Source organism: Pseudonaja textilis, chromosome 1 (genome assembly GCF_049901715.1).
Source record: "Pseudonaja textilis isolate UNSWEBS1 chromosome 1, rPseTex1.2, whole genome shotgun sequence".
Classification (NCBI taxonomy): Eukaryota; Metazoa; Chordata; class Lepidosauria; order Squamata; family Elapidae; genus Pseudonaja; species Pseudonaja textilis.
Genome location: NC_141990.1, coordinates 237,310,609 through 237,338,554, shown reverse-complemented (window position 1 = coordinate 237,338,554; position 27,946 = coordinate 237,310,609). Strand labels below are relative to the sequence as shown.

Genomic DNA, 27,946 nt, shown 5'->3' with positions numbered 1-27,946 from the left:
ATAAAGTATAAAGCCAAACTGCTTGTTACAGGTATTAGGGTTTACAGATTAGACTCTCTTGGATATATAAAAATCTTAAGGACTGTTAATAGGGTTGTCTCAGATAGAATGGAATCTTAAATATTTATATATACTATAGGACAAAAGTATATATAGAGTGAGAAATTCTAGAGTTGGTTGTATGCTTTAAACAAGTATGATTTACTAGGGGTAAAATACAATTAACTCTGGTATTTGAATTTAATATAGAGAATAATACATAATACATAATATTTGATTTCATTCTATTGTATAGCACCTATTGTATAGTATTGTATAGTAACTGATAACACTCTATTGAATTGGAATTTAATTTGCCTGAATGACAGATTGGACCAAAGAAAGAGAGCTAAAAGTATCTGGGGTGTAAGCATAGCAAATAGATTTGTAATCACACTTAAAGGGCTATTACATCGAATGGTGATTTGGGATAATATTCTTAACATTGTCCAATTGCAAAAACAAATCTTAGCAGAGATGACTTCCACAACAACCACGGCCCTGAAAACAGGAAGGAAGAACAATCAGACCTTGTTGACAACTCTGGCATCTGCCTCCCCAACAACGCAGAAAACTATAGAAGAGACCTTGAAAGGAGAAAAACAACCGACTGTTACGAATGCCAACTTACAAGTGACATTATTATCCCTGCAAGAATCAATGCAAGAATCAATGTCTAGAATGCAGGAGATTATGATTAGGAATCATAATGAGACCAGAGCAGATATTAGCGAACTGAAGGAAGAAATGGGTAAATTAAAAGAGGAGATGAGAGCAGATATACAGAGAGTTGAAGATTGGGTTGGGACAATGCAATTGGTCATGGAAAGAACTGAATTAAAAATAAAAGAAATAGAGAACAGGACGGAACAAGTGGAGAGGAACCTAGAAAGGACTGAGGAAGATTTCAAAAATGTTAATAAAGAAATGGAAGATTCCTTGGTCCAACTTGAGATGGACAGAGCAGCTGCATACTTAAGGTTCCAAAATGTAGAGGAATCCAAAAATGAAGAATTAGAACAATTAATGGCAGGTTTGTTGGCTGAACTAGTAGAAAAAGAGAAAGATGAATTACTCAAGGAATTTGATGAAATCTATAGGGTGAATACCAGCTATGCAAGGCGTCACAATTGCCCAAGGGAGATCCATATCCGTTTTTCAAGAAGATGTATGAGAGACCTAATATATAGAAAGGCCAGAGATGAGAGAATATTATATAAGGGCAAAGAGATTATAATTCTTAAGCAGATTCCAAGTAAAGTGAGGGCCATGAGGCAAGAATATAAATTTTTAGCTAATTACTTAAATAAAAACGAAATCTCATTTAAATGGCTAATCCCAGAAGGGATGCTAATATCGTGGAAGGGAAGAAAAATTAAAATAGACTCAATTGAACAAGCACAAAACTTCCTAGAACAGCTAACAACCACGGAGGATCAACTCACTAGGGAGAAAATCCAAAGAAATATGCAGGAGGATCGTAACCGCCATAGGAACAAAGAAGAAGGATCTGTCCAAATTCAAGGGAAAGACAACTTACATCGAGAAAGAGAAGAAACAACTCCATATCAACCACAAGAAGAGAGCCGTAGAGTTACGAGACAAAAAGCGAGGCAGACTTAAGTAAATGGACGAAGGAAAGAAAATTCTTTTCATTAATATAAACGGCCTAAATTCAAGAGCTAAAAGGAAAAGGACTCTAACCAAACTAATAAAACAAAATGTTGATATAATTTGCATACAAGAAACACACGTTAGGAAAAGTGAGGAGAAATTCCTAGAGTGTCCGAAACTGGGAAAATTATTTACAGCACCAGCAGATAAACACAAAAAGAAAGGCATCGCAATCTATGTGAGAGATGACTTAAAAGCGGAGTTAATCTGGGCGGATCCTGAAGGAAGAACGCTGGTAGTACAAATCTTGATTAATGGCATTACACTCTTACTGGTAGTAATCTATGCCCCAAATGATGATCAAGGTAAATTTTTTAAACATCTCCATCAAAAAATAACAGAATTCGAAAATGGTAATATTATTCTGATTGGCGATTTTAACTCTATTGCTGACTACCGGAAGGATCATAGTAATAGGAGTAAGAACAAAAAAGGGAATAGAGAATTTTCTAAGCCATGTAAGGATATGTTGAATGAAATGAATCTGGTAGATATCTGGAGAAAATTAAATCCCAAAAAAGAACAGTTTACTTATTATTCTAACCCGCACAAAATTTGGACAAGAATAGATATGGCTTGGATAAACGGTGAATTGATTAATGAAATCAAAGATAGCGAAATCTTACCAAATGACTGGGCTGACCACAATCCAATTCAAATAACCTGGAGAGGTAGAGGAAAACCAAAGAAAAGATGGACTTTTAACACTCATTTAACAAAAGAAGAAGAATATATTAATAAACTGAAAGAAGAACTGAACTTCTTCTTAAAGGAAAATAATAATGATCTAACTTCGAAACAAAATATATGGGACACATTTAAGGCATTTATAAGAGGAATAACAATCTCTTACAATGCTATGAGAAATAAAAGAAAGTATGCCCAACAAAGTAATTTACAACAAGAAATTAAAGATTTAGAAATCCAATTACAAAAGAACCCCAAAAACCAAAGAATACAGAACCAGTTAATAACAACTAAACACAAATTAAATTTACTGGAACAAGAAAAATTGGAGATTAGTCTGAAAATGACTAAACAAATCTACTTTGAGCATGCAAACAAACCAGGGAGATGGTTAGCCCACAAACTTAAGAAAACGAAAGAAAAAAGATTGATACACCAATTAATGGATGAGGGGGGCAATATGCAGGAGGAGATAGAAAAGAAAAAAGAGATTACTTTTAATTACTTCAAGAAATTATACAAAGAAGAAGAAGTCTCTGAGGATAAAATAATGAAATACCTGGAGAAGCGAATGATAAAGCAATTGGAGAGGAAGAGATAGAATTATTAAATCAAAAAATAACATGGTCGAACTGAAGTCAGCAATAGAGAAGCAAAGTAACAATAAAGCACCTGGACCGGATGGGATACCGGTAGAACTTTACAAAATTATCATAGAACAAATTGGACCACTGATGCTGGATGTTTTTAATGAGGTACTCTTAGCAGCCAAGATGCCGGACTCGTGGAGGAGCCTTAATTTCGCTGATCCCGAAGGAGGACCTAGACCACAGACTTATTAATAATTATAGACCAATTTCACTCCTGAATGCAGATTACAAATTATTCTCTTCTATAATAGCTAATAGATTAAAACAGGTTTTAAACACTTATATCCATGAAGATCAAAATGGATTTCTCCCATTTCGACAAATTAAGAATAATTTAAGAACAGTGATAGACATTTCAGAATACTATGAAGCCCACCGGAAAAACAATTTGCATTTATGTTCTTGGATGCTGAAAAAGCATTCGACAATTTAAATTGGCATTTCTTAATTCAAAAAATATATAATATGAATCTTGGCACCAGATTTGAAAATGTCATCACAACAATTTACCACACTCAACAGGCAAACATTCTAATAAATGGGGAACAAACTGGCCCGATAAAAATAGAAAAGGGGTAAGACAGGGTTGCCCTCTCTCCCCTCTGCTTTTCATATTCGCCTAGAATCTCTTCTGACGTACATTAGGCAAAATTTGAGAATTAGAGGTCTGAGGATCAAATCAGAAGAATATAAACTACAGGCTTTCGCTGATGATTTGGTTTTTTTTCTGGAGGAGCCTATAGAAAAAGGACACAACTTATTAGAAGAACTAGAACGATTTGGAGAAGTCGCGGGATTTAAAATAAACAGGGGAAAAACAAAATTAATGACTAAAAATTTAACAGGAGACCAGAATAAAAAGCTAGAGACAACAATGGGAATACAGGTGACAAAAAAAATTAAATACTTAGGAATTTGGCTAACTCCACAAAGTAAATCGTTAAAAGAAAATAATTATGACAAACTTCTTCAACAATCTAAGAAAGACTTGGATTTCTGGAGCAAGTTACAACTTTCCTTATTGGGCAGGATTGCTTTGATTAAGATGAATATTCTGCCAAAATTTCTATATTTATTCCAGACAATTCCAATCAAACTAAATAAAATTTTTTTTATGGAACTAAACAAGATAACATTGAATTTCATTTGGCAGGGGAAAAAAGCTAGGATTAACGTAAAAGCCCTACAAGATTTGAAAAGCAGAGGAGGGTTAGCCTTGCCAAACTGGGAAATATACCATACGGCAGCCACCTTACTATGGATAAAGGATTGGGTAAACCTAACCAACAAAAGAACACTAGTATTAGAAGGCCACGATATGCAGAAAGGATGGCATGCCTTTCTGTGGGAATCAGGGAAACCCAGGCAATCATATTTCCATAGGCATCTTATTAGGGACGCTTTATTAACTAATTGGAAAAAAGTACGTAAAAAACTTTATCTAAAAATACCGATTTGGCTGTCTCCAATGGAAGCGATAGTACACCCTAATAATTTGGATATAACCAAAATGATTAAGTATGAAAATTTATTAGACCTACAAGGAAAGTTAAAAACACGACAAGAATTACAAGAACGAGGATTTATAATTGATCAGTGGGTGTACCTTCAAATTCATAGTAAATACAAACAAGACATTAAAGAATTTGGAATCTACAATAAATTACAGACTCTAGACAAAATTCTATTAGGACCAAGTAAAAAAAATATATCTAAATTTTACAAATATTTATTAGAAACAGAACTGGAACAAGAAATTGTCAAGGGAAATATGATTGCGTGGAGCAGAAATGTGGGTCGGAGCATTACTCTAGCAGAATGGGAAAAGGTCTGGAACAGGAACATTAAGATCACGAAATCAGCAGCTTATAAAGAAAACTTATATAAAATGTTTTATAGATGGCACCTGCCTCCTTCGAGATTGGCCAAGATGCACCCCAACACGAGCCCCAAGTGTTGGAAATGTCAAAACATAGAAGGTACCTTCTTCCACATGTGGTGGTCATGCAAGGAAACCCAGAAGTATTGGCAAAAAATTAGGCACTGGCTAGAGGAAATAACCATGGAACAGATTGAGTACAAACCGAGTCCTTCCTTCTAGGAATTTTTGATAAACGAATATCCAAAAAATCAAAGTATATTACAATCCATATCTTAACGCTGCCAGACTGGCATTTGCCCAGTGCTGAAAACTACCTTCTATCCCCACTGAACTTATGGTCATTCAGAAAATTTTACAATGTGCAGAAATGGACAATCTAACCCAAGCATTAAAAAATAAAGAATCTTCAATTTATTCTAGCAATTGGAATCCTTTGTATATTTGGCTTAATCAAAGATAGTTCACCGCTAAGAAGACTAAGGCCGACGATAGCTTTGAAGAAGAAAAGACCTTACTGACAGTCACAAAATATGGTTTTATTATAATTGTCTTTCCTACCTTTGTTTTCCCCACTTTTCCCCCCTTCTCTTCCCTTTCCCTCTTTCCTCTCTCAAACTTTCCTTTCTTTCCCTCTTGGCTTACGCCAAGACTGGTGCATCTCTTTGTTGTATATAATTTATAGCTGTGTTGTTGTCTTTTTTTTAAAAAAGTAAAATTAATAAAGTTTATTTTAAAAAAAATAAATAAATAAAAAGAACAAGACCCGAGACATGCTTTATATTTGACTAAAGATATATGAACTAGTGAAATAACCTCTTGAATACCCCAGTTTTCTAGTTTCCATTACTAATATAATTTTAGATTCTTTGATTCGACCAATGGCAAAAATGAACTATTAAGGAGATTTTATATGAAGAAAGGAAGTTGGAGTGGTGCGGTGGCCAGACGTGAAGTTCTCACCTCACAATCACGAGGCTGTGAGTTCAATCCTAACTAGAGGCAGATATTTCTCTCTCTGGCACAATGAAAATATATCTGCAGAACAAAACTCCGCATTGGCAACAGGAAGGGCATCCGACACTCTGCTAGCTCCATTCAGTTGCCCAGACTCCAATCCCCAAGAGATAATGAGTTCATTAAAAGGAGATGATCATATGAAGAAAGAAAGTTGTTCTATTTACAAAGAAAGTTGGTTCTACCTATATTCTTATTTTATATTGTGAACGGTTCCTTAGTTACACATGACTGTTCTTTGCTATTATTATTTAGTTTACATTGGCATTAATCCATTCCATGAGCAAGGCAGCTGCTGCCTGAGCTATAAACAGAAATTCCTCTTATGTTTAGAATGCGAGTACCCATTCTTAATTTACACTTTAAAAAGTACTCATTCTTAAAACTTGCATTTACATATTACAGTTCTTTTTATTTCCACCTCCATTGCTACTTCATCTTGTTTTACACTGTACCATTATCATTCTTTTACATTTGACATTAGGAACTGAAGAGTTTGTTTTATCCCATGGGCTTTGTCCCTTTTATGATTAAGGGAATCTCAAAGGAATTGTCCTTTTTCTTAATGTGCACATAGCTAAGAAGAGGACTGTGACCAGTTGCAGCCACAAATTCTGCCTCCATATTATCTAAAAGAATGTATGCATCTTACCCACAATATATCAGGCTAATTGATTTTAATTTAATTTATGTTGATTTAATTTCACACTGAATATATTTGAGTCTGTTTCAAGCTTTCATTCTGAACAGATAATTTCTTTAGGAAGAAGAGAATTATGCAGGCTGACTGCACCCCTTCAACCCCAATCCTCCCATGTTAACTAGCATGGCTTGAAGATGGGTTCTGCATGTATTCACAGGAATTTTCTGCACAATCAAGGTTCTTGTTTAATCTCTTACAGATTTGATTTACATTCTCATATATTTCAACTTTTTTAGAAAGTACCAGCTACAATTCAGAGTCAAAGGAATAGCAATTTCTGGAGACTCCATGGACATGTAGAAATATTAAAAAGTAGGTAGCAATGATGCCTGCAGGAGGATAGCTATCACTATCAATATCAGAATCTTTGTTCCAAATTTAAGTAAATACTAACACACAACCAGACAAGTTAATACTATCTTAATTCAAAAATGTTACAAAATGATTTTTCAATTCATATTTCACTGCATATTCAAGACTCAAAAATTTCTGTGAAACCAATATTTGTACCTGAATATGGGCAGAAAACTAATATCCCCTCAAAAGTTGTTGGACTTCAACTTAGTTTCACTGAATGGAAACTCTAAATTAGCCTGGATACATATTTTACAATAATAGCATTTTGCCTCTATGCTTTCGGTATCTGCTGAGTTTTCTCACCACTAGAACTTCAGTTTGTCATCTTGAAACACTTTAAGATTTATATGATGACATAAAACATAACATTTGCAATGTAATTCACAAATTTTACCCTGAATGTATCAAAAACAATCAAGATTAATTTATTCAGCTTAACATTTGACAAAGCTGTTTGAGCTTGCAGCAATTATCATAAACAGAAAAATTCAACACTAAATGTAATTATTTGGTGTATATATATACATACATACATACACACACATACATACATACATACATACATATGGTATTCAGCTTTGTTCGGGTATTTTCCCACGTCATTATAGTTGTGCTTTTAAAGTTGTAGCGACGTTTCGGCAGAATCTCATCTGCCATCATCAGGCTTCTATATTGTGTTCATCTGTGAGTCAGACTTTCACAGCCGTTTCTGTTTTAAAATTTGGGGCTAGCTTACTGCTGTGCCAGAATGGATTTTTCTTCATCCTGATTGGTTGGGAGTCTTGGTCTGTGTTTATTGGTCTTGGAGTTTGCTGTGTTCTGCTTGATTGGTGTTTCTAATATCTTCTGTCTGTTTTGTGGGTCTTTTTGTGTTTTGATTCGCTGGCAACATTGTGTTTCCTGTATTGGAGGCTTTTAGTGTGGCTTGGCTCCAAGTAAACGGACAGCTATCATTTATTAGAAAGCTAGGTTTCATCTGGGTGCCTGGTTGGGGTATGTTTGAGCTGGAGGTATCAGGGGGGATCTGTTTGTGCCGATGTTTGCCTGGCTTGTGGTGTTTGTGAGTGCAGGCTTCCAAATAATTGACAGTCTGGTGGAATCATCTCTTCTATTCATGCTTTCAGGTCTTTTTTCAATCTCTATGGCTTCTCTGATAATTCTGTGGTTGGGGTTTTCTATAGTGGCTAGGGTTTTGGTGCCATTGAAGTCGATGCTATGACCTGTGGCTTTCATGTGTTGGACTAGTGAGGAAGTGTGTTCCAGCTTTTTTACTGCATTTTTGTGTTCATCCAGGCGGGTACTTATTCTTCTATTGGTCTGTCCGATGTATGTGGCAGGGCATGATGCACAGGGGACTTCATATATGCCTTGGTTTTCTAGGTCAATTTTATCTTTGGGGTTTCTTAGGATGGCTGCTATTTTTCTGTCTGTTTTAAAGGCAGTCTTGATGTGAGGCCTGTGTAGTATCTTGCTGATTCTACTGAAACGTTGCTACAACTTTAAAAACACAACTATAATGATGTGGGAAAATACCCGAACAAAGCTGAATTCCATACATGTAAGTACCCACAAAAACTTAAGAAAACATATACATACATACATACATACATACATACATACATACACACATACATACATACATACACACACACACACACACACTCATACATAGTTATAAAGCACATACATACATACATACAGGAGGGGGTTAACTTATTTTCTAAAGCACCAGAGGGTACAACAAGAAACAATGGATGGAAACTAATCAAGGAGAGAAATAGCCTGGAATTAAGGAGAAACTTCCTAATATTTAACTAGTAGAATAGCTTGCCTTCAGAAGTTGTGGGTGTTCCATCACTGGAGGTTTTTAAGAAGAGACTAGACAGTCACTTATCTGAAATGGTATAGGGTCTCCTGCTTGAGCAGGGGGTTAGGTCCCTTCCAGTTGTTTTCTGATTGACTATAATTGTAATTGAACAACCAACTGTAACTACTTTCTGTGTATTACATGGACTTTGCAGTAGATTGAGACATACTAAATTCTATACGCATGCCACCAGGTGTAAGTCTTTACTATCTGTGCTGGTTCAATATTTGAGAAAATGTTATATGAAGATAATACTTTTATTCTTCTTCTATGCTTAGTATTATTCTAAGTATTGTATAATACTACATTATTTAATTATGTGATCCTTTTACTATGTAATACTAATTAAGTAGTACACTCCAAAATTAATTTGGATAACCTGAAGGTCTCTTTTGGATTCCAACCATTACACCTGCTTTTTATTAGCCATGTTGTGTGGAGACAGATGGCAGTTTAAATCCAAACATCTTTGACAGAATGGAGAAGGTAAACATTGATTGCCATCCTGTTGGGTTACTGCTCAGTCATACAAACTGTAATCGTGGTTGATAACCTGAATCTGAAAAAAAAAACAGATAAAGGGGCTTCATAGACAGAAAGTCGGGTGGTGGGGAGAACAGAATAGAACAGAACAGAACAGAACAGAATAGAATAGAATTCTTTATTGGCCAAGTGTGATTGGACATGCAAAGAATTTGTCTTTGGTGCATATGCTCTCAGTGTACATAAAGAAAATATATATATTCGTAAGATATAACACTTAGTGATAGTCATAGGATACTAATAAGCAATCAAATCATACTAGGAAACAATAAAAACAATATAAGTTGTAAAGATACAAGCAAAATAGATATAGCCATAACTGGGAAGAGATAGGTACTAGTAAAGATGAGAAGAAGACTAGTAATACAGTCTTAGTAGTTAATTTGACAGTGTTGTGAGGATTAGTTGTTTAACAGAGTGATGGCATTCGGGGAAAAAACTGTCCTTGTGTCTTGTTGAAATGTCTTAAGAATGTGGAAAAGAAGATTTGAAGGAAAAAAAGATAAAAGTTGCTAGAAAGGAAAGACAATATTACACTATTACAAGTGGTTAAAGAGATACATGTCCCAGAATAATTTATGATGAAGGACATACAGGATCACTATGCAAAGAGGACAACACAGTGTGAGATCTACTCTCCAAGGATATCCAGAGGGAGAAGAACGACAGAAGCCAGAAAAAAGATTCAAGTTTTACTCACCGTAAGAGGTTGCCAGTTAAGTGTAGCATTCAATTAAGTATTTGGGGAGTTTAGTAGCAGTTACATTTTTGGATAATGACATTGTTATTTTAGCAGGAACAACAGTAGTAGCACAGAAAGACACAATCTCTGAACTGTGGAATAATTAGGCCATAAAATAATTTACACTTTCCTTTGCCTTTTCTTTATTGTACAAAACTGCTTTAATTGGTTTTCAGAGTTAAATGTTGTTAATTGCTGCCCAGAGTCACATGCAAATGAGATGGATAGAAGGAAGGAAGGAAGGAAGGAAAGAAGGAAGGAAGGAAGGAAGGAAGGAAGGAAGGAAGGAAGGAAGGAAGGAAGGAAGGAAGGAAGGAAGGAAGGAAGATTTTTTTAAAAATATTAAAAATACTGTGAGAAGTCTCACCTTCTTTCTGCCACTGACATAAAATACATTCACATGTATTTGGCAAAAGCTGTAAAGAAGGAACTATTTATACTTACACCTTTTGTGGCCTACATTTAAAATAGAAACACCATGCTCTTTCTAAAGATCCTCCCAAAAAAATAAAATAGTTACAAGCCATTCCATAAAAGTGACCTAAATTACAAATTATATACTGTTGGCAATTACAACTAGTAAGTCAGTACATAGACAGTCTGATCATGTTTAATGAACGCATTTGAGAGGAACTCATGAAAACTCTGACAGCTCCATATCCTCTGTTTTATGTGGCCTAAGCAACACTTCTGAGATTCAGACTAAAGTCACAGAATAGCCCCAGTAACACAGAATATGAATTGTTACTTGAAATATAATGAACTTCCTAAATAGACAGCATTTCTACAATAAGGCATTACATGCTATAGCAGCATGTAAACCATCAGCACACCTAAATGTTCAAGTCCACGTAGATTTGTAAGTCAATCTTTCTCTCCCCTCTCTTTTCAGTTATTTTTTAAAAATGCTTCTGGTCAATATGAGAAATGGGGCTCAGAGACTTTTCTGAGAATAGAGATTATGCCTCAGTCTGCTGTAGCAATCACAATAGCACTTAGACATATATACCGCTTTACAGTGCTTTACAGCCCTGTCTAAGTGGTTTATAGTCAGCATATTGCCCCCAACAATTTGGGTCCTCATTTTACCCACCTCGGAAAGATGGAAGGCTGAGTCAACCTTGGGCCTGGTGAGATTTGAACTGCCAAATTACAGGCAGGCGGCAGTCAGCAGAAGTAGCCTGCAGTACTGCACTCTAACCACTGCGCCACCGTGGCTCACCTGTACTGGTTTGTTGTATACTATGTTTCTTTTTTAAAAAATTGAGTGACTTTATTTATAAAAATAAATAAACAAGACAAAGAATTTGGAACTACCAAGGAATGAATACCATTGTGTCTGGCAAAAAGAATCAGGCCCATATGTTAAGTTGCAGCACAGAAAATTTATTCAAGTCTATACACAAGAATCGACTAATAGTCAGCTATAAATTGACATTAGATAAGAGTCAACAGAATTTGGAGGGTGGGGGCTAGACATGACTTGATCGTGGAAACATAAGGATTCTAAACTGATAATACATTTAACTCCGCATCCTCTTCTCTTACACATTATCCCCATATTCCACACTACAAACCCTTAATTTAACCCTTTCACATTACCCTATATAATGGATTGCACAAACCACAGCCATCAAGTGAAGGATGCTTAACCCCAACATCACCTTCTATCAGAGCAACAAACATGAATTTCCAGGGCCAGTTGTTTGCAGGACCACCTTTGCCTGAAGGTATTTGCCAGCCCTTACTCCATTAGATAGGATTGATATGCTCCAGATCCCCTTCCTTAAACATTGCCACCTGATGGAACCACAAAGCCATGTCTTCTCAGTGATGGCCCCAGCCCTTTGGAACAGCTTTCCATTGAGATCACAGGGCTCTTTACTCTTTTAACCTTCCAAAAGGCTATGAAGCTCTGGCTCTTTCCCCAAGCATTGAGCTAGGATGGGGACTGAGTGTAAGGTTACTTGGTTTAGTATCTGGAGAGAAAGGGTACCTTTCTTTTTAACTATGTTTTATGATTTATTGTAAACTACTGAAGTTGGTGTATGAATAACACAGCAATATATGGCAAGGAAGGAAGGGAGGGAGGGAGGGAGGGAGGGGGGGAGGGAGGAAGGAAGGAAGGAAGGAAGGAAGGAAGGAAGGAAGGAAGGAAGGAAGGAAGGAGAGAAAGAGAGAGAGAAAGAAAGAAAGAAAGAAAGAAAGAAAGAAAGAAAGAAAGAAAGAAAGAAAGAAAGAAAGAAAGAAAGAAAGAAAGAAAGAAAGAAAGAAAGATAGATTCAACCTCATGTATGGACCTCATGTATTTAAAAGTACCTGAAAATATTCATTACTTTTTTATCTCACCAGACTACATTTTAGGCCTTATAAAAATCCTAGATTAGATAGAATTTGACTCCTAGTCTTCCTAGTTTAAAACTTTAACCATAAGACAACACTACTTGTAGAATACATTCATCAACAAAATAAATCCTATTTAGTACTTCTCTAAGACATTGCAGTGTGCCTTTTAATACTACACGTGAAGAAAAGTGTTTTTCAGAATTTTTTAGTACAAGATCCCGATCCACAACAGAAGCCTACTGGGTGGGATAACATATTTCTTTTCTACTGCAGAAGCTATCTGGAGCTACCCAGCTCAGCTTATAATTCTATGGTATATTCCTTATATAGGCTTTTGGTATAGTTGCAGTTGGACAGGGTGTGGGGAATGACACTGTAAGCATTTTTCCCCATTTCCTTCAATCCATTTTCGTAAGGAAGGATGTATATGTCTTTAATGTACTGAGAATTATTTTTTTAAATGCATAACAAACAATCTGCAGATTTATTCAGAACACCACAAAGATAAATAAACTCTAATTAAGGCTCTATTTGTTATTGGCTACCAGCATAAGGAGGAAGACAGTTATTCTGAACCAAGGATGACTCACCTTTTAAAGGCTTAAGACTTTGTTCTCTCCTTTCTTCTTCAACACATTTCTGCTATATTTAGAACTTCCTTTAGTCAAACCATTTCAATGAGATTCTTAGATAACCTAATTTACATCTGCAACATTATAGAATCTACTCCCATTCTCACAAAAATATCAATTATAAAAAGAATGATTTTTATTTTTGGCTTTACATTCTTTTAAATAAAACATGCTGCAAAGATGGGTCCTTACACGCTATTGCTTTCATTCCCAAATCCTTAGAAGCAATGAGGCAAGCAAGCAAGCAAGAAAAAGAAAATGATCCCATAACATGAGATAATTTCCCTGACTTATGGGGTAGACGATGTTTGCAGGTAGAAGAAGCTGACAAAACTTCTGCCAATTTCACTTTTGTCTGGTCTACTAAACTGAAGCCCCAGTGCAATCACACTACACTGCTCAAAAAAATAAAGGAAACACAAAAATAAGACATCCTAGATCTGAATGAATGAAATATTCTTATTAAATACTTTATTCATTACATAGTTGAATGTGTTGACAACAAAATCACACAAAAATTATCAACGGAAATCAAATTTAGCAACCCATGGAGGTCTGGAATTGGAGTTATACTCAAAATTAAAGTGGAAAAAAACACTACAGGCTGATCCAACTTTGATGTAATGTCCTTAAAACAAGTCAAAATGAGGCTCAGTAGTGTGTGTGGCCTCCACGTGTCTGTATGACCTCCCTACAATGCCTGGCCATGCTCTTGATGAGGTGGCAGGTGGTCTCCTGAGGGATCTCCTCCCACACCTGAATTAAAGCATCCCCCAAGTCCTGGACAGCCTGCGGTGCAACGTGGCGTTGGTGGATGGAGCGAGACATCGTGTCCCAGATGTGCTCAATTGGATTCAGGTCTGGGGAATGGGAGGGCCAGTACATAGCATCAATGCCTTCACCTTGAAGGAACTGCTGACACACTCCAGCCACATGAGGTCTAGCATTGTCGTGCATTAGGAGGAACCCAGGGCCAACCGCATCAGCATATGGTCTCACAAGGGATCTAAGGATCTCATCTCAGTACCTAATGGCAGTCAGGCTACCTCTGGCGAGCACATGGAGGGCTGTTCAGCCCTCTAAAGAAATGCCACCCCACACCATTATTGACCCACTGCCAAACCAGTCATGCTGGAGGATGTTGCAGGCAGCAGAACGTTCTCCGTGGCATCTCCAGACCCTGTCACGTCTGTCACATGTGCTCAGTGTGAACCTGCTTTCATCTGTGAAGAGCACAGGGCGCCAGTGGCGAATTTGCCAATCTTGGTGTACTCTGGTAAATGCCAAACATCCTGCACGGTGTTGGGCTGTAAGCACAACCCCCACCTGTGGACATCGGGCCCTCATACCCACCCTCATGGAGTCTGACCATTTGAGCAGCCACATGCACATTGGTGGCCTGCTGGAGGTCATTTTGCAGGACTCTGGCAGTGCTCCTCCTGTGCCTCCTTGCACAAAGGCGGAGGTAGCGGTCCTGATGTTGGTTGTTGCCCTCCTAAGGCCTCCTTCGTGTCTCCTGATGTACTGGCCTATCTCCTGGTAACACTTCCATGCTCTGGACACTATGCTGACAGACATAGCAAACCTTCTTGCCACAGCTCGCATTGATGTGCCATTCTGGATGAGCTGCACTACCTGAGCCACTTGTGTGGGTTGTAGACTCCATCACATGCTACCACTAGAGTGAAAGCACCGCCAGCATTCAAAAGTGACCAAACCATCAGCCAGAAAGCATAGGGAACTGAGAGGTGGTCTGTGGTCACCACCTGCAGAACCACTCCTTTATTGGAGATGTCTTGCTATGCTTTTCACCTGTTGTTTATTCCATTTGCACAACAGCATGTGAAATTGATTGTCAATCAGTTTTGCTACCTAAGTGGTCAGTTTGATTTCACAGAAGTGTGATTGACTTTGAGTTACATTGTGTTGTTTAAGTGTTTCCTTTATTTTTTTGAGCAGTGTATTATTTCCCTTACAAAACACATGATCTCACTAATGAAGAAATGGAGTCATAGTACCTTATTTAAAGAAAAAAGATATATTGTATCTAAGCCTAAAAATAAACAGCTACTGTGAAAAGCTGCAATGAATAGCATTTCTGTCCAAAACTGATGGCATATTAGGAATATAGATTCGTATAAAATCCTGATAATTCTTATAATGCATCATTTGAGTTAATTAAATGTTAGGGTTACAAACAGGAGTATTTTAGTACAATATATGGCTATTCTATCAAATCATTGTCTGGAGTCATAGTCTAAAATAATATATTGGGGGGGAAATCCTTCTAAAACTCATGTTGGCATCTGTTGCATTCTGTGTTAAGAATTTCTAACAGTAGAAAATATACTTTAGGGAGTTTTTATGTTTGGACATATAGTATAGTTTATTCTTGCATAGCTAGGCAAAGTTGCAATTATCTTTGCAAAATTGCAAAGATGCAATAATACCATAATACCTCAATATTACCTCAGAACAGGAAAGCGAAGAAAGGGAACACAAAAGTACATCTTAGCATGAAGACCAATCAGCACATTCATATTAAAAATTAAATATTTTTCTGACACAATGTTTTGCCATGTCTTCCACATATCTCTGTCTAAAATCCCTTTTTAGGTCCATACAAATATTATTTTCAATCAAATGGATGTTGTTTTATTTTAGACACAGCTTTTTAGGATATACCTGATTGTACCACCAAGTGTGTCCAACCACTCCAAATTCTTCTGATTTTTTCACCCTCAAAATAGTGGGCTTCAATCTTCTGAGGTTCCAAAACAACAGAGTCTTTACTTAATAGTTGCTTGTGCTTATTGTTTCCCCAAACATATAAATCTCCATTGTCTTAAAAGGAGAGAAAGAATAAAATAGCAATTAAGAATTTTCTGTATCATTTGTTAAAGACACAGATACAATGATTAAATGTCATTGCTCTATGCACAAATAGTAAAAAACTTAACTTTAAAAGGAAGCTACAATTCAGAAATGCCAAAGCACAAGAAACAATGCACAGGTCACATTGTATGCAATTAGCCATAGTTGCAAATTAAATTTCTCCAAAACTAATATCAGAAACAGAATGTTTTGTATGGTTCAGCCAACCAAAGGAATAGGTGCGGACAAGGAAACATACCTGTGAGTGACACAACATGATGTGAGCCAGAAGCTACACTCCTCACTTTGACATTTTCCAAACCTAGGAGAGTAATCCATTTATTTCATGAGTTAAAGAGACAATTCCTTTCAAAGAGATTTTGTATATTACATAATGTCACAAACAAAACTAAAGCTTAAAACAATGATATATACCTAGAAATCATGGCTGTATAAGATGTTGGGTTACTAAACCACAAGCAAATTTTAATAGATCAAGGGTCACTTTGATATGGCTGAATATTCTTTAAAAATGCATGCATGTAGATTTACAATGAAATTAATGTTCAAGAACCATGAGTTGGTTTAAGTAGCCTGAGTTGCTACAGGAGTTTGAACAGAAGAAATGTTGCTATTATGAAAACCATTGAAGATAATATGAATAGCAATAGTGAGGTTTGGGAATGTCCTCCCTTGAACTATAATTCCTTGATTCCCAGGTTTCCTGCAGGAAAAACAAAGTCTTAGATTATGAGATATGAACATCCAACAAAAGTGTTGTTCTCCTTAACATGAAAAATGAACACTAGGGTATTCTTCTCATCTATGATTTAAATGTGAGCCACTATCATGACGCAGCTGTAAAAAAGGCAAATACTATCTTTGGGTATATTAATAGGATCAAAGAATCCAAATCATTGGAAATACTTGTTGATTTCACTGTATCTGATAAGAACCCACTTGGGATGACAGGGGTATACCAAAATTCAAAGAGAGTAATAGCAAAATAAAACAAGTTCAGAGAAGAGCTACCAAGATAGCGAGGGCTCTGCTATGAAAAGTTTAAAAATCTGAGTATATTTAGCTACAATAAAGACTACAAAGACACATTTACATCCTGCCCACCTCACTCTGCAAAGTGATTCTGGGAAGCATATATGCACAAAAGCCCCAAACAGGCATCAATATCATGTATAGCTTTAAAAAACAAACCTGGTACTTTGCAAGGTTCCTTTGCCCTCAAGAAAGAAGGAATATTTTTTTCTTGGCACATTCGCTTTGCTTGAGATGCCATACCAATTCCCCACTGAAATACAGAACCATTTTCTGCTCACACAAAAGGAAAATAAATTGTCAAGATTAAAAATTATTCCCCTGATAACAGCCTGAAGAAATACATTAATGTGTCTTATTGATATCAGCTTCCCATTTAGCACATAAAATGTAAAACATAATTTAGCCGTACACGTAGTCCTTTGTGATCATTTGTTCAGCAACTGTTCAAAGTTACAACAGCGCTGGAAAAAAATGGACCTGCAACCCATTCTCAGAGTTCTGGTCACTGCAGCATCCCTGTAATCAAAATTTGGGCGCTTGGCAACTCGCCCACACTTACAACTGTCCCAGGATCCCACAGTCGCATTCTTTTATCCTGTGCAAAATGCCTCTGCTCCAAGCCCTCACAACCTATCTTCACCCACTTTTGGCACCCTGCACAGCACAGCTGAAATGAAGACACCACCTTCCTACTGCCACCACATCCCCAAGGGAACCTTCCTCTTTGTCCTCCCTGAAGCTGTCATCTTCTTTTTCTTCCTCCTTTATTTCGGCATCTGGACCAGACTTAGCAACACCAGCCAGCCTATGTCAGTGGTGGGTCTGTCCCTCCCTCTTGCCACTGCTTCACCTCTCATCACCACCTCCAACCCCAGAAAGGGCACCATGGGGCGTGAAGCTCACCAATGACAGCAACCCCAGCGCAGGAGAGGTAAAGCAATGCCAAGGAGGAGAAAGAGGACAATAATGGTACAGAAAAGGAAACAGAGAGGAAAATCTATTGGAGGTCATGATGGCAGGGAAAAGGCAATGGCAGAATACAGCAATGTTTTCATCTCAGCCATGCTAAACAGGGTGGACAAAACTTCAGAGATGGGTGGGGGGAAATAGGCAACGGGCAGCTGAAGCAAATACAATTCATTCGGAGCCATAAAATCAAGCTAGCCTCTTCTGGCTCAGTGATCCCTTGAAAGCATCCATGAAGGCTCAGAGCTGGGAAGAACCAAGCCAGGAATAGCTTGGATCAGGGTGGGAGCTGTCAGGGAACAGGGGACATGATCTGCAACTTTGTCTTCTGTCTTCTGATAAGTAGTCACTGGGAAAGCTGGGAGGTCACCTAACGACCACAACCAGGACATCCTGAACCACTGTTGTTAAGTGTGAGATGTTTCTCTCAATAACTACTTCCCTTAGCAACATAAACTCACGTCCCAATTAGGGTTGTAACCCAAGGACTATTTTCAAGATATGTTACACCTTCAATCAGTGAGGGCCACTTTTAGAATGAGTGCCGTACCATCTCAGTTAATGTCAGAAGAAACAATATAACATTGATTTCCAGGGTTTTATTTAATGAAAGTTATTAAGCAATTTGTACAGTTTAAACAACTGAGAGTAAAAGACCAAAATTATCCTAACTATAAATTCCTTTTAAAAGTCTTCCGAATGACTTTTATTAAGGGATCCATGAAAGTTAAAATAATCATCATAGAATATATTCCATAAAATACCTGATTCATATTAGCCTGAATCAATGAATTATTTCTTAAACACTTCATGTTTTTTTTCTAGCAAATTCACAGAGCAAATTCAGCTGCAAAATTAAACTCATTTGATTGGGCACAGTATTATACCTTCATTACTGTTAATTTCACTATAAAGGTGTAACTCACCAGTCACAGCAACTGCGTGCCTGAGTCCAGCAGCAATATTTATTACTTTATCCTGTAAAGACTGTGAGAGAAGTGAGAGGATGGTGAGAGAAACGTATATCATAAAAAATAATAATTCTATTGAATTAAATATTTGATTTTTCAAATGGGTATACAAACAGGAAGCGTGAAGATAGTATAAAATAGCCTCAAAATGACAGCAAAAATTTACAAATCATCTTATTTTTACAAAACTGCTTTTTTCCCCCTCTCTCTAACAAGGTGATTAAAAAGCTTTGGTGACAAAAGCACTGACTTTCCAAGACCTCTCACCTTAATCATTGCTGGAATAGTGCATCTGCCTGAAATATCAGGTATTCCCAGTTGTCCAAAGGAATTAGAACCACAGGAAAATATTTGGCCATTTCCTGAAAGAAAGAGCAGCACATTTGAATACCTTTGTTGTCTACCTCAAGTCAAAACTATTACAAACTTTCAGTGAAATATGCCATGCAATACTTATTATTTGCATAGCTCTATGATTGATTCCAATTCATGTAACCATAGACCCTCATGATATCTATCTACAGGTAGTCCTTGACTTACAACCATAATTGAGCTTCGGAATTAGGTCATAAATCATTACAGTCATAAGTCGGGGCACTATGACCTGAGGTAAATTCCTTGCCTTTTTTGCAATGATCGTTTAGAGAACATGGCAGTCATTAAGCAAATACTGTGATCACTAAACAAACACGTTCATTTGAATGGGCATTTTTTTGCCAGAAACTGGCAGAATCACAGTCACATGACCATGGAATGCTGCAATAGGTTGTAAAGCTGACCAGATTGACATGTGGTCACATGACCATAAGGCTGGTGCAACCATTTACAACATCTGGAGGTGCTTTACTGATTGCAAAGCATCTGTTCCATGCTCATTGTAACTTCAAATGGTCATAAAACAGCCACCTGTATATTCATTACTTATTTCTAGTGTAACTTAAGCGCAGTGTAAGAACTTTAGAACATTAGAGGCATAAGAGAATGAACAAAGATGAGATAGAAACTGCAATTAAAGGAACCATATACAAAATTAAACCCAGCAAAACAGCTGAAAAACAGAACTGAAAAGAAGTCACCTAGCTGCAAAGTAGTTTCAGAGATTTACTTTTATAAGGAAATGATAGTTTAACATGTTTTAATTTTGTGTAAGTCACCCAGTGTCATTGGCAAGTCAAAGGAAGGAAGGAAGGAAGGAAGGAAGGAAGGAAGGAAGGAAGGAAGGAAGGAAGGAAGGAAGGAAGGAAGGAAGGAAGGAAGGAAGGAAGGAAGGAAGGAAGGAATAGTGGTAAAAACAATTAAACAGAACTGTTAACTTTGTGCTCTTTAAATGAGTACAATTCACTATGTCTTGTCCAACCTAATTCTTGCTATTTTAAAAAGCCAGTATAGTTCAATAAATATTAATTACATTTATATCCCATTGGAAGCAACTGAATGGGACTTTATAGCTTTATTTTTGAACTTTACTATTCAGTTGTACAGTTCTATAAGCACTGGCTGCATGGTGAGTAGAAAAGTCTTTGTTCATAGCTTGTGTTCTTAATTATTGTGCTTAATTCAGTTGAAAATGATCCCATTTCCAAACACTCAACAATAGGTAATTTTTAAATTTTTATGCATAATACCCAACTCTGAAGGTCTTGGAACCTCTTGGAGGCATATACAGGGTCCAAGGTTTTCACTGTGCACAATGATTTGCTTCAGTATTCCAAGCCTTTGCCAAGGGAAAGTGAAACCCATCATTTCATCATGCTTGCCAGCTTTATATTTTCCTTTTAACTGATTTTATTGGAAGTCTTTGTTTGATTGTTGTGAGCCACCCAGAATCATTGAGAGTTGGGTGGCATACAAGTCTAATAAATTATGACAGATTTACCAACAAGTATAACTGTAAAATCCCAGCCACAGGCAACTTGTATGACAGGACAGCCACAAAGAGAAGAACATAAGGTAAAATTTGTCACATCCTCAGTATGACCAAGTCCCAATTGTCCATCTTTATTCTGGCCACAGAAAAAGATCTCTCCAGTTTCTGTGAAACAAACAAATAGCATCAGACTTATCTGTAGCACACAGATCATACCAATCAATAAATTTAATTATCAGAAGCATATTATCCCAGCAGTCATAATACAGGTTAAACTTGAAAAATTAGAATATCGTGCAAAAGTTCATTTATTTCAGTAATGCAACTTAAAAGGTGAAATTAATATATGCAATAGACTCATTACATGCAAAGCAAGATAGTTCAAGCCGTGATTTGTCATAATTGTGATGATTATGGCTTACAGCTCATAAAAACCCCAAATCCACAATCTCAGAAAATTAAAATATTACATGCAATCAATAAAACAATGGAACATAAAACAATATCGGACCTCTGAAAAGTATAAGCATGCAGGTGTACTCAGTACTTGGTTTGGGCCCCTTTTACAGCAATTACTGCCTCAATGCAGCACGGCATGGAAGCTAGCAGCCTGTGGCACTGCTGAGATGGTATGGAAGACCAGGATGCTTCAATAGCAGCCTTCAGCTCTTCTGCATTGTTCGGTCTCATGTCTCTCATCTTTCTCTTGGCAATGCCCCATAGATTCTCTATGGGGTTCAGGTAAGGTGAATTTGCTGGCCAATCAAGCACAGTAATCCCACAGTTGTTGAAGCAGGTTTTGGTGCTTTTGGGAGTGTGGGCAGGTGCCAAGTCCTGCTGGAAAATGAAGTCAGCATCCCCATAAGGCTCATCTGCAGAAGGAAGCATGAAGTGCTCCAAAATCTCCTGGTAGATGGCTGCATTGACCCTGGACTTAATGAAGCACAGTGGACCAACACCAGCAGATGAAATGGGCTCCCCACATCAACAAGACTGTGGAAACTTCACACTGGACTTCAAGCATCTTGCAGCGTGTGCCTCTCCATTCTTCCTCCAGACTCTGGGTCCTTGGTTTCCAAATGAGATGCAAAAGTTGCTCTCATCAGAAAAGAGGACTTTGGACCACTGAGCAACAGACCAGGTCTGTTTGTCTTTAGCCCAGGTAAGACGCTTCTGATGTTGTTTGTTGTTCAGGAGTGGCTTGACAAGAGAAATACGACATTTGAAGCCCATGTCCAGGATCCGTCTGTGTGTGGTGGCTCTTGATGCACTGACCCAAGCCTCAGTCCACTCCTTGTGAAAGTCCCCAACACTTTTGAATGGCCTTTTCCTGACAATCCTCTCCAGGCTGCGGTCATCCCTGCTGCTTGTGCACCTTTTTCTTCCACACTTTTTCCTTCCACATAACTTTCTATTAATGTGCTTTGATACAGCACTTTGGGAACATCCAACTTCTTTTGCAATTACCTTTTGAGGCTTTCCCTTCTTATGGTGTCAATGATGGTTTTCTGCACAACTGTCAGGTCAGTGGTCTTTCCCATGATTGTGATTCCTACTGAACCAGACTGAGAGACCATTTAAAGGCTCAGGAACCCTTTGCAGATGTTATGGCTTAATTAGCTGATTAGAGTGGGACACTTTGAGCCTAGAATAATGAACCTTTTCACAATATTCTAATTTTCTGAGATTGTGGATTTGGGGTTTTCATGAGCTGTAAGCCATAATCATCACAATTATGACAAATCACGGCTTATTTTGCTTTGCATATAATGAGTCTATCTCATATATTAGTTTCACCTTTTAAGTTGCATTACTGAAATAAATGAACTTTTGCATGATATTCTAATTTTTCGAGTTTCACGTGTATATCATTCAACCTATACGAGTAGTTGGGAAGCTGGCTTCTTAGTAGCAGCACATCACTTGGAGAAAATTTATTGGAATTGTTTTCCTTTAGACAATTAAAGTCATGACTGTTCATTGTAGAACAACATCTGCTTTAGGACAACACTGCTTTTGTACTGCCTCTTTGAAATGAATTGCTTTCAGCTTTGGATTCTTTCTATTTTTATTATTAAAAATACAATGATGATGACAATTGTGACAAAATTGTGACAAAATATCTAACAGATCCTAAGGACATGGAGGATGAAGCAGAAAGTTTTACAAGAAGCAACAGGGCTACTGCAAAAGACTCCAGACTCCATTGTAATGTCAGAAAAAGACCCAGACTAATTCCACCTTAAGTATACTAAGTATAAATTATGCTGAAGAATTGCTTTAACAAACTGTTGCCATTTGGCCACATTACTACCAAAGATCTTTCCATAAATGCAAGTGGTTCTTGTTTCCTGAGTTTGATCTGTTTGAAGAGCTAGATAAAAAAAAAGTTGAAGATAATAATGAAGCATCATCTTAGTTTTAACTTCCTTTTCTCCATACAATTGGACCTATATTTCAGTTTGTTATATTATGTATATAGGGGGAAATCTTAGATCCATAAACACCGTACAAAGACTGAAATGTAGTTGGGGGGTTCTGACTGATCATGCAGGGCAATCTTCCAGAGCTAAATTTCACAATACACAAGGAAATGTTATACTTGGATTTTTACCAGTAAGAACAGCAGAATGGCCTCCACCTCCAGTAATGTTTTTGATACAACTCTGATTAAAGAGAAATGATTTCACAGGCAGGTGCACATCATTTTTATGGCCAAGGCCAAGTTGTCCATAGCTGTTTGCTCCCTGAAAAAAAAGTGAAGGAGGGAAATAGACTTATTTATTTAAACTGATTCATTCAGGTTCTGTCTATTCATATCTCATAGACAAATAAACCATACATTGAACTATAGTTATACTATTTATAGCAGTGGTCCCCAACCTTTTTTTTGCCGTGGCCCGGTACCGGCATCACAAAATCATCCGTGGCCCGGTACCGGCATCAGCACACATGGCAAGGCGAGCCGAGCAACCGGCCAGCCAGCCGTCCCCCACTTCTCCCCACCATCTTCAACTCCTCCTTTGTACCTGTGTCTATGGGCTTCGCGACGGCTTCGGGACGGTCGCTCGGCTCGCCTTGCCATGCGTGCTGAAAGAATCCTCGCGCCTTAGTTTTCTTCGAAGCCGCCCCCTCCCTCAATGAAATTAAGGCGTGAGGATTCTTTCAGCACCCAAACGCCGCTTTCTACCCGGAAAAGCTCACCGGAAGCACTTTTTCATCAAAACAAGATGGCGGCGCCCAGCAAACTGGCGGCCCGGTAGAAATTGTTCCACAGACCGGGGTTGGGGACCCCTGATTTATAGGAATTACTTAATATTAATGCTTGTAATAGCCCTTTCCGGACAATCTGTAAGTTCATGGTTATTCAGAGATCATCTTTGCCAGTCAAGAGAGCAAATAAGCCTTTAGATATTGAACACAACATTCTACCAATCACACACACAACTCTTTATTGAAATTTACATTTACTAGCTTATTATTGAAAAGATAATCTTTTAAAACATATGCATTAGAAATTGGCAAAGCTTACACTGAGTCCAATTTCGTCCACAAAGACTGGCAGCAGAGAGAACTATTAGATTGCAAGACAGCAGATGGTACCAAGGTGATTCAGAAAATGCTAACTATTTGTTTATCAGGATTCTTACAGCAAAATTCTGGAATTACAAAAGGGAATTTGTCAGCCATACCTAGAAATATTAAGGGTTGAAATACGCCCTTTTCAAGGTGGTTATTATAATAATGTAAATTTAAGAAAAGTCATATTGTTTTTTCTCTTTCTCTTTTCCAGTCATACATCAATGTGAATTGTGTCATTTACATTATAATTCTTTCAAATTAACACTTTCCTGCTTTCAGAGCAATTTTAAAAATCCAATAAGAATATTTTATATATCATAAACATCTCCTTAGGAAACTCCATCTTATATTATCAGTCATATTATTACAAATTCTCACATGTTCTTCTTCCAATGTTGTTAGTTTATTCATTTGCGCTTACCTGCCATTCCATTCCACAAAGCAATTTACAAATCCCTCTCCAGTAAGAGATAAAAGGACAGTTAGAGTTAACTTTGTGCCCCAGGACAGGGGTCCCCAACCACCGGGCCCTGGACCGGTACCAGTCCGTGGAACATTTTCTACCGGGCCGCCGGTTTGCTGGGCGCCACCATCTTGTTTTGATGAGTAAGTGCTTCCGGTGAGCTTTTCCAGTTGGAAAGCAGCGTTTGGGTCCTGAAGGAATTCTCACGCCTTAGTTTCATCGAAGGGTGGGGGGGGGCGGCTTCGAACAAAACTAAGGCACGAGGATTCTTTCAGCACCCAAGGCAAGGCGAGCCGAGCGACCGTCCCGAAGCCGTCCTGAAGCCCATCGACAAAGGTACAAAGGAGGAGTTGAAGGTGGTGGGGAGAAGCAGGGGACGGCTGGCTGGCCGGTCACTCGGGTCGCCTTGCCATGGGTGCTGATGCCGGTACCGGGCTGCGGATCATTTTGTGATGCCGGTATCGGGCCGTGGCACAAAAAAGGTTGGGGGCCACTGCCCCAGGATATCAACATCAAACATATACCATAGCTAGGAGTATTTCATTTATAACTAATTCTCAGTCAAGGTTTTTTGGAACATTTGGGCCATAAAATGGAATCATAGAGTTAGAATATGTACACAGGCAGTCCTTGACCTATGACCCCCACTGAGCTCAACATTTCTGTTGTTAAGTGAACTTTGCCTCATTTTACGACCTTTCTTACCACAGTTTAAGTGAATCCATGCAATTATTTAGTTAGGAACATGGTTGTTAAGTGAATCTCATTTTCCCATTCTCCCTAACCCTAACCCTTGCCAATAGGCCGCAAAAGGGGATCGTATGACCCCCCTGAACACTTCAACAGCCAAAAATGTTAATTAGTTCCAAGCATCTCAATTTTGATCACATAACCATGAGGATGCTGCAACGGTTGTGTGAAAAATGGCCATGTCACTTTTTCAGTGCCGTTGTAACTTTGAATGGTCACTAAGTGAACTGTTGTAAGTCGAGGACTAGCAGTATCTAGTCCTCTGTGCAATGTTCAAGAAAACCAATGAAATTATTCATGAATAATTTCAAACTGTTCAAACTGTTCTTAAAAATCTTCAGTAGAGAACCCACAGTCTCCACCACAGTAAGTACAACACCAAACTATCACCTCTCATTTACTGTGAAACAGGTTTGTTATGAAGCAAGGTTGTTTGACAGACTGGCAGTCAGCCTAATGTTGAGGTGGGGAGGGGATTCTTTTCCAAAGAACAAGATCTATGGGCTGAGAAGTCTCATTCCTAGTGTCAGCTTTGGAAGCCATATTAACACCAGAAGCTTCCACGCTGCCACATTCTTGAGCATGGGAAGATGGGAAGATGGGAGGGGGGATTTTATGGACCTCATAATAGCATAATAGTATAATAGAGACATAATAGCATTCTTCTTTAAAGTCAAGGTCATGTTTTCCTGCACCTGGCTGAGGAGTGGTTGAGCTCAAGTTGGGACGGATGGTGATTCGGGCATGTGATGCAATGAGGGGTGCAGGCAGTGGATTTGTAATTTTTTACTTATTGGAGGGAAACCCGGAACTTTCAGATTCAGGATTTTCCAGATGTGCCAGCGTACCTCCTCTAATAAAAGGAAACTTTGAGAAAATGCCTGTCTCGGAGTTTTTAATTGGAGTTGGTGTTTTCTGGAACCATGACACCTAGGGCACTTGAAAATTATGTGTCTTTAGGTGAAACTAGAACGATCCCACTGATCTCCATAATATCCTAGTCCCAAACCATAATATACGCTATCATCTACAAATGCCTTTCTTCGTGAATCAGAGAAGGAACTAGAATCAGGGGTCTCCAGCCTTGGAAACTTGAAGACCTGTGGACTTCAATTCTGAAGTAATTGGTCCACAATTCTTAAAGTTGCCAAGGCTGAAGACCCCTGAACTAGATTGTCATTGCACAAAGGAATATATACAATTTTCCTAATACAGGTAGTCTCGACTTACGACATATCAAATGAGCCCAAAATTTCTGTAATTAAGTAAAACATTTGACAAGTGATTTTTGCCCCATTCTACCACCTTTCTTGCTATAAGTGTTAAGTGAATCACCACAGTTGTTAAGTTAGTAACATGGTTAAATAAATCTGGCTTCCCCATTGACTTTGCTTGTCAAAAGGTCAAAAGGACTTTGCTTGTCACAAAATGTGACCCTGGGACAAAGCAAAGGCTCATAAATATGAACCAGTTGCCAAGCGTTTGAATTTTGATCATGTGACCATGACAATGTTGCAATGGCCCAAAGTGTGAAAAACAGTCATAAGTCACTTATTTCAGTGCTTCAAATGTTCATGAAATATATTGTTGTAAGTTGAGGACTACCTATATTTTAAATTGCTAGGATATTCAGCTAATAGGTGATTAATCATGGAGACAGCAAATTCCAACAGACAGGTTCCAGCATGAAACTAATAACATTAATCCAGAATTAAATTTATCAAGTTTAATTGTGACTCTTGACTTACAGGTTTTTATCCTATTGAGTGCTCATTTACTGGGGCCAGAGATTGAATGCTGTTTTCTGTATACAGGCAGTCCGCGACTTACGACAATTGAGCCTAAAATTTCTGTTCATAAGCGAAGCATTTATTATGTGAATTTTGGCCCGTTTTACAATCTTTCTTGACACTGTTGTTAAGTGAATCACTGCGATTGTCAAATTAGTGACCTGGTTAAGTGAATCTGGCTTCCCCATTGACTTTGCTGGTCAGGTGGTCACAAAAGGGGATCACATGACCACAGGGTGCTGCTGCAACCGTCATAAACATGAGTCAGCTGCCAAGCATCTGAATTTTGATCATATCACCATGGGGATGCTGCCATGGTAGTAAGTGTGAAAAACGGTTTTAAGTCACTTTTTTCATTGCCGTTGTAACTTTGAACAGTCACCAAATTTTACAAGTCAAAGACAACCTGTACACCTTACAAAGCAGTCCCAACCAAAGGGCTAATAAAGTAAGACCCATCGGCCAGCAGGGAGCAGCAAATGCCAAAACTC

At 38.0% G+C, this 27,946-nt stretch overlaps 1 protein-coding gene across 3 annotated transcripts in view; it reads right to left on the bottom strand.

The window, feature by feature from the left end:
* The window catches only part of SERGEF (secretion regulating guanine nucleotide exchange factor), an 82,152-nt gene that overhangs the window by 53,074 nt on the left and 1,132 nt on the right, over nucleotides 1-27,946 (bottom strand). For 2 of the 3 annotated variants that reach the window (XM_026706533.2, XM_087920507.1), the window contains exons 2-8: nucleotides 23,485-23,617; nucleotides 20,880-21,035; nucleotides 19,271-19,365; nucleotides 18,959-19,019; nucleotides 17,223-17,336; nucleotides 16,270-16,332; nucleotides 15,822-15,980 (exon numbers count right to left, since the gene is read on the bottom strand). In XM_026706533.2, coding sequence (XP_026562318.1) covers nucleotides 15,822-15,980; nucleotides 16,270-16,332; nucleotides 17,223-17,336; nucleotides 18,959-19,019; nucleotides 19,271-19,365; nucleotides 20,880-21,035; nucleotides 23,485-23,617 — 781 coding nt within the window. The other variant, XM_087920513.1, reaches the window with a different exon arrangement.